The sequence below is a fragment of the Citrus clementina genome, unplaced genomic scaffold, assembly GCF_000493195.1.
Source record: "Citrus clementina cultivar Clemenules unplaced genomic scaffold, Citrus_clementina_v1.0 scaffold_3, whole genome shotgun sequence".
Lineage (NCBI taxonomy): Eukaryota > Viridiplantae > Streptophyta > Magnoliopsida > Sapindales > Rutaceae > Citrus > Citrus x clementina.
Genome location: NW_006262339.1, coordinates 29,873,172 through 29,880,843, shown reverse-complemented (window position 1 = coordinate 29,880,843; position 7,672 = coordinate 29,873,172). Strand labels below are relative to the sequence as shown.

General features: G+C 36.6%; 1 protein-coding gene across 1 annotated transcript; it reads left to right on the top strand.

Annotated features, from left to right (window-relative positions):
- The first annotated feature begins 3,781 nt into the window (after positions 1 to 3,781).
- On the top strand, positions 3,782 to 5,500 carry LOC18048951 (receptor-like protein 12). Its single transcript, XM_024187335.1, has 2 exons — positions 3,782 to 4,409; positions 4,710 to 5,500. Exons 1-2 carry the CDS (start codon positions 3,782 to 3,784, stop codon positions 5,498 to 5,500), a joined length of 1,419 nt encoding a protein of 472 aa, XP_024043103.1.
- The last annotated feature ends 2,172 nt before the right edge of the window (positions 5,501 to 7,672 follow it).

Genomic DNA, 7,672 nt, shown 5'->3' with positions numbered 1-7,672 from the left:
TATGCAATGGGAAATAAATTTATTTAATAAGAGTGTTAATGAGAGAGAATATTAAAGTTTCATTCAGATGTTTTCTCATTTAGTTAAAAGTCAAAATTCATTCAGATCTAAACATTTTATAATCAGACATAAGTGATAGAAAACAAACAATTTAAGAACTGTAAATGTATGAAAATAAGTCAAATTCAGACTTCAGACAACCATATTCTAGGTGGCCCAAATTTCTCCGTTTTATACTATACTTTTGGGTGAAGTTGGACTACTGGCACCATCTATTCTTCTCATGAAATCCTTTTTTCAATTATATTTATTTAATTTCAAAAAATACTCTTTTTTTCCTATACACTATTCTAATTTTTTATTTAACTTTTTTAAATTATAAAACTCATATTAGTATTGTGCTATTTTTCATTTCTTTTACAGTCTTATTGTTATCCGACACACAAATTAAAAAAAATTTTGGGTGATGAATTTTTTAATATTAATCATTGGCTTAAGTTACATATATTTTAAATTATAATTTGAATGCAATCTTAAGTACAAAAGTATTTAATCGATAAGAAATATGAAAATAACAATAGAGTATTATAAATTTGAGCAATTTATTTTAGTTAGGTAGGAAGTAATTAGTAGAAAATTAAAAAAAAAGATTGATTAGAAATGTAAGTAATTTGTTCGGGAAAAAAATCTGTGTGATTAATTCTTATTTTTCCTTAATTTAATTTTAATTAAAGTAGAGTTTTGTAAGGATAATGAACGGCTGCCAGTAGCTTCACTCTTTTTCGTGCAATGATCGATTAGTTAGCTTAATTTATCGAATTGACGAACTAAAAAGAAAAGATACTGTTTGAAAAATAACTTAGATCAAAATCATTTTGTTCTTTTAAAAAATTTAAACCTTAATTAATAACTTTTTTTTTTTTTTAAACAGAATCGGTATTTAAACCTTTCGTCTGGTTCATGTGGGTGTAGCCGGAAATTAAAAACATTTCGTCGGGTTTCCCACTGGTTATTTTTATTATATTTAGTTTAGCATTAATTGATGGGTACCGTCAATGATTTTTTCCTTTTGTCCATTCCTTGCTTGCTTAATTCACACCATTTGGAAGGTGGTGCATTTCATGGAATTTTTAGGGCCTGTTTGGTACCGTTTTACAAGTCATGTTTTCGTTTTTATTTTTATAATACACACATAAAACATGTTTGGTGGATTTTTTTCACAAAACAAATTACAAAACACAAAATCTGGATTCATTATTATAACTATACAACTGAAAACAAGTTAAACATATTCTCCAAATTTTACAAACTAAACCTAAAAATGAATTAAAAAACAACAAAAAAATCGTGACCCTGCAGCCCTCACTTTTCTATTCACTGCAGCCCTCACTCTCAATCCAGTTCACTGCAGCTCCCTCTTTCCCCTCAATTTTCTCAATCCAGTTGCAGCAAATCTCTCTCTTGGTCGCTCTTGGTGTGCTAGCCACTGCCGCTGCTCTTTCTCCGCCGTAACCGCTGCTGCTCCGACTCTGTCCAGCTGCTGCTACTCGGACTCCGTCCAGCTGCTGCTACTTCGTTTTTGCTCTCTTGGATCTGCACTTGCTCTCTCGGATCTTCATCTACTGCTACTTCATTGTCACTTGCCGGTAATTATATAACCCACGAGCTGGAAGCCTAATTTTGCCTGATAAATTTACATTACCGTTTGTGATTAAATCATGTGTGGGGCTGTTGTGTCCTTCCCTGGGAAAGCAAATTCATGCCCATGTGTGTAAATTTGGGCTGAAGTCGCATTCCATAACAGAGAATGCACTTCTAGATTTGTATGGAAAATGTGATGAGCTAATTGAGGCACACAAAGTGTTCGAGGAAATGACTGATAGAGATATAGTTGCTTGGAATAATCTTATTTCTGGGTATGCTAGATTGGGTCAAATGAAGAAAGCAAGAATGCTATTTGATAAGATGCCTTATACGACTATTGTCTCATGGACTGCAATGATTTTGGGGTATGCACATATAGGGAGCTATGCTGAAGCACTGGATGTATTTCGGCAAATGCAAATAGTGGGTATTGAACCTGATGAGATAAGTATCGTACCTATTTTGCCAGCTTGTGCACAACTAGGATCTCTTGAGCTAGGGGAATGGATTCATATGTATTGTGATAAAAATCACTTGTTGCGGAGGACTGTTATTTGCAATGCTCTCATCGAAATGTACATAAAATGTGGTTGCATCAATCAAGCAAGTCAGCTGTTTGATCAGATGGTAAAGAGAGATGTTGTTTCATGGAGTACCATGATTGGAGGGCTTGCAAATCATGGCAAAGCTCACAAAGCAATTCATCTATTTCACGAAATGCAGAGATGAAATTGCAGCTTTTATGTGGCATGATTACATACGTAATGCATAATTTGTATCATGTAGTTTTTTTATAATTATTTTGTTTAAATCATGTGTTGTAATATATATCTTAATTATATAGTGTAAAAACAATGACAATGTCAAACTTCTTTTTAATTAATGTTAATTCTTAAACTTTATTATCATGTAATTTTTTTATATTAAATTTGGTTAAATTATTTTGTTGTATTTGTGTGTATTAGCTAAATAATTATTTTATGACTATAAATATAATGTAAATGATTAGTAAAAACTGTTTTTGAAAAAAGCATTACCAAACGCATATTTTCTGTTTTTATCATTTTCAACTGTGTCTACCAAACGCATATTATTGTTTTCAGTTTTAAAATATAGGATACAAAAAATAATACCAAACGCATATTTAAATTCGAAATACAGTAACTGTAAAACACCATTTTCATTTTCGTTTTTATTCTCAGAAAATACAAATTCAAAAACAATACCAAACATGCCTTAATTTCTGTCCATTGCAATTTCATTTCATACAAATATTAAACGTATTATTTGAATCAATTTCATTGACCAACTTGCAACATTACATAGCAACTAATGAACCCATGGAATGCATATAGAAACTCATCTAATCTACCTGAAAAATCAGACATATGATAAGTAATTGTCACGGTTCTTTGTAAAAATAATTCTTAGAAACGATGGAGAGATTCATGTGGCATTATAACCATGCCTCTTGCACTCTCTTATTCTTCTACTTCCTTTTGTTTGGTTATAATTTTCAAGTTGATTGTTCATCATCTTTCCATTACTCTTCTCCTAAAACAACTCATCGTCATTTCTGCCCTCCGGAGCAAAGTTTCGCTTTGCTTCAATTTAAGAATAACACTTCTGCTAGTCCCTCGGATTATTCTTACTGTGACGAAGAACATTCTTCTCATAAGACGAACTCTTGGACGGAGGGTACCGATTGCTGCTCATGGGTGGAGTAATATGTGATAATGTGACCGGAAACGTGATTGGCCTCGACCTTCATGGCAGTTGCAGCTGGCTTAGAGGTACCATCGATGACAATAGCACCCTCTTTCGCCTTTCACATCTCCAATCTCTAAACCTTGCTTTTAACAATTTCCTCGGTTCTCGAATCTCTCCTGAGTTTGGACGCCTAAAGGAATTGACATATCTTAACCCCTCTTTTTCTAATTTTGGTGGTCTAGTCCCTTCTGAAATATCTCACTTGTCCAAACTAACTCATCTTGGCCTTTCCTGCCGTGTCTTGACAATCGAACAAAGAACTTTTGATTTGCTTGCGAGTAACCTTACAAAATTAAGCCTTCTCCATCTCGGATCGACAAATTTGTCTTTGATCAAACCTTTTTCTCTGCTAAACTTATCTTCAACAATGACGGATCTGGATCTGAGTGGTACTAGGATACAAGGAAATTTCCCAGATCAAATTTTTCTTCTTCCAAACCTTCGAGTACTCTATTTATGCGGAAACATTCATCTCACGGGTTACCTACCAAAGTGTAACTGGAGTAGCCCTCTTAGGGAGTTGGATCTTTCTCTCAGTGATTTCTCAGGTGAAATACCATATTCCATTGGAAATCTATTGTTCTTGGAGACTGTGGATATTACATATTGCAATTTCATGGGGTCAATTCCAACATCAACTGGAAACCTCAGTAAAGCTACTGAAATTTTGTTCGCATCAAATCATCTTACTGGCCAACTGCCTCATCATGTAAGTGGACTATTGTATTTAACCAATTTAGACCTCTTTGGAAACTCTCTCCAAGGCAAAGTACCATCTTGGTTGTTCACTCTGCCTTCTTTGGTTTCTGTAAACCTTGCATGGAACAAGCTCACTGGTCCTATTGATGGCTTCCAGTCGCCTAATTCACTAGAAGAAGTTCATTTGGAAAAAAATCAGATACATGGTACAATTCCTAGTTCCCTCTTTCAACTTGTGGACCTCACTCATCTCGATCTCTCATCAAATAACTTGAGTGGCAGTGTGGCACTATCAGGTTCGACCAGTTCTCCAAGTTAAAAAATCTTCAATTTCTTGATCTTTCAAATAACAACCTGCTCTCGTTTACTTCCTCTGGCAATATCGACATCAAATATTCCTTACCTAGTCTTTTAAAATTGAGTTTCTCTAATTGCAATGTCAGTGAGTTCCCAAGTTTCCTCAGAAACTCAGAAAAGTTAAAGAGTCCTATACCTATCCAACGGCAGAATTCATGGTCGAATTTCGAAACATGATTCTAAAGGATGGAAGAGTTTGATTGATCTTGATCTTTCCAACAATTTCCTGACGCATATAGCGCTACATCCATGGAAGAATATTAGGACTCTTGATCTGCGAAACAACAAAATTCAAGGATCAATTCTGGTTCCACCACCTTCGACGGAAGTCTTCTTAGTTTCGAACAACAAATTGTCCGGACAGATCCCTCCATATATTTGCAGCTTGAGTTCCCTTAAATATCTTTCCTTATCTCACAATAATTTGAGCGGAACAATTCCACCATGTCTTGGAAACTTCACCACTCAGCTGATTACTCTGCACCTGAAGAACAACAGCCTAGAGGGCCACATCCATGATACTTTTGAAAATGCAAGTAATATACAGAGTTTTGACCTTAATTGCAACAAGTTTGAAGGGTCATTACCAAGATCTCTGGCTAAATGCGTTAAGTTGGAAGTTGTCAATGTGGGGAATAACATGATAAATGACACATTTCCGTGTTGGTTGGGATCTCTTCCGCTGCTAAAAATTCTTATCTTGAGATCTAACCGATTCTATGGTCCACTATGCAAGTCCATTACTACATTTTCCTTTCAAGCCCTTAGAATTATTGATCTCTCTCGTAATGAATTCAAGGATTTTCTGCCACGAAGGAATTTTACTAGTATGGAAGCAATGAAGAATGTTGACGAACAGGCAACAAGACTTCAGTATATGGGTCATGCCTACTATGACGAGTCCGTAACGGTGGCAATGAAAGGACATGATTTTCAATTGTATATGTTGAACCTAGACCAGATTTACATACCCAATCAAGAATCTCCAGGATTAGCTGAACTCTCTAATCAAGAACTAAGAATGGTTTAATCAAATCACTCAAACAAATCACCAGAAACAATATGTAAAGAACAACAGATATAAGTGGTTCGGCTGAGAGAGCCTACATCCACTGAAGAACAGAGCAACAGACTTTTGCCATTAACCAAGAACAAGTTACAAGCTTAGAGACAAAGTTACAAGTGATACGCTATATGATTTCTGAGTCTCAAAGACTACTTATACTAGCTAGAAGACTCTCAAGAAGATCCCCTGTCAACCAGCTGTAACCTGGGTTTGTTGGCTAACAAACCCAGAATTTTCCCGCCTGTTGTAACTGACCTTTAACAGCTTCTAGGACACGTGTTGAATTCACACTAACACACACACACACACACACATTCTTTCCTGACGCTCAGAGTAAGTGGAAGCCGTGACATTTACGTGCTTCTCTTAAAGCTTTGGCTGACGACCAAAATTTGTCATACAGGCTTGTATCCTTTTCGGCTGACATGTCGTATACCAACATGACCACAAACTGACATGACGGTTGATCTTCTGGAAATCAGTTTTAAGCTCATACTTTAACATTCTCCACCTTGAGCTTGAAACTCTCATGACCTGCTACTCTTCTCTCCCACCATCTGTATTTTAGTTATCACAGATGCCAGCCAAATCCAAACAGAATTTGAATTTTAGCTCCTGGAACAGCTTTTAGTCAACATATCTGCAACGTTGTCATCTGTATGGATTTTCTGAAGCATCACAGTTGCTTTTGACACTTCCAGCCTGGATGAAGTGTACCTTAATGACAATGTGTTTGGTTTCTTTCATGGTGAGTTTTGGTTCTTGCTTTAGACATTATAGCACTTTTGGCTATCACAATGTACCACCACAGACCTCTGATTGACTCCAAGCTCCTTCAACATACCTTTTCAGCCATATTGCCTCTTTTATGGCTTCAGCAGCAGCTGTGTACTCGGCTTCAGTTGTGGACAAAGCCACTACACTCTGTAGCTGTGATTTCCAGTCTATTGTGCAGTTGTTGAATGTGAACAGATACCCAGTTAAAGACCTCCTTCTATCCAGGTCCCCTGCATAATCAGCATCCACATATCCCACAATTAAACTGTTATCTCTTCTCTGTCCCCCATATATCAGACCATGCCCAGAAGTTCCTCTTAGATACCTGAGTATCCATTTTACAGCCTTCCAATGTTCTTTTCCAGGATTGGACATATACCTACTGACCACACTGACTGCATGTGCTATATCAGGTCTGGTGAGCACCATGGCATACATTAAGCAGCCTACAGCACTTGCATAAGGTATCTTTATCATTTCAGACTTGTCAGTATCAGCTGTTGGGCACTGCTGTTCTGATAATCTGAAGTGAGCTGGTAATGGTGTTTGCACTGGTTTGGCAGTAGTCATGTCAAACTTATCAAGTACTTTCCTGATATATTCCTCCTGTGTAAGAAAAAAAGTGCCAGATTTCCAGTCTCTGATCAGCTGCATTCCAAGTATCTTTTTAGCTGGTCCCAGATCCTTCATCTCAAATTCACCTTTGAGTTGTTGTTTCAGAAAGTTTATATGTTCCATGCTTTTACTGGCAATGAGCATGTCATCCACATACAGAATCAGATAAACCATATCCCCTGATATTTCTTTGTAATAAACACAGCAGTCTAGATTACACCTTTGAAAACAAAGTTTCATCATAAAGCTGTCAAACCTAAGATACCACTGTCTTGGGGACTGATTGAGGCCATAAAGTGATTTCTTCAGAAGGCATACCCAATCACCACTTGACTGGTCTTCAAAGCCTTCAGGTTGAGACATTACTATTTGTTCTTCAAGCTCACCATGTAAAAATGCAGTCTTAACATCCATCTGTTCAAGATGCATGCTATGAACTGCAACCAGAGCTAGGATCATTCTTATTGAGGTATGTCTAACTACAGGTGAGTAGACTTCTGTGAAATCAATCCCCTCTCTCTGTGTGTAGCCTTTGGCAAATAGCCTAGCTTTATATCTCATGGATTCAACCCCTGGTATACCCTGCTTGACCTTGTAAACCCATTTACAGCCTACTACCCTTTTGTTTTCTGGCCTTTTTACAAGCTTCCAGGTGTTATTTTTGTGTAATGACTCCATTTCATCCTTCATAGCTTTTATCTATTTATCTGCATCCTTTCCTGAAACAGCTTCTCTGTAGGTTTT

Bases quoted from the DNA above. Each gene is read 5' to 3' on its own strand.
- LOC18048951 (XM_024187335.1), top strand. From the start codon at position 3,782: ATGACGGATCTGGATCTGAGTGGTACTAGGATACAAGGAAATTTCCCA. The intron at 4,410-4,709 runs GTTCGACCAGTT...TGACGCATATAG, and splicing joins TGGCAGTGTGGCACTATCAG to CGCTACATCCATGGAAGAAT.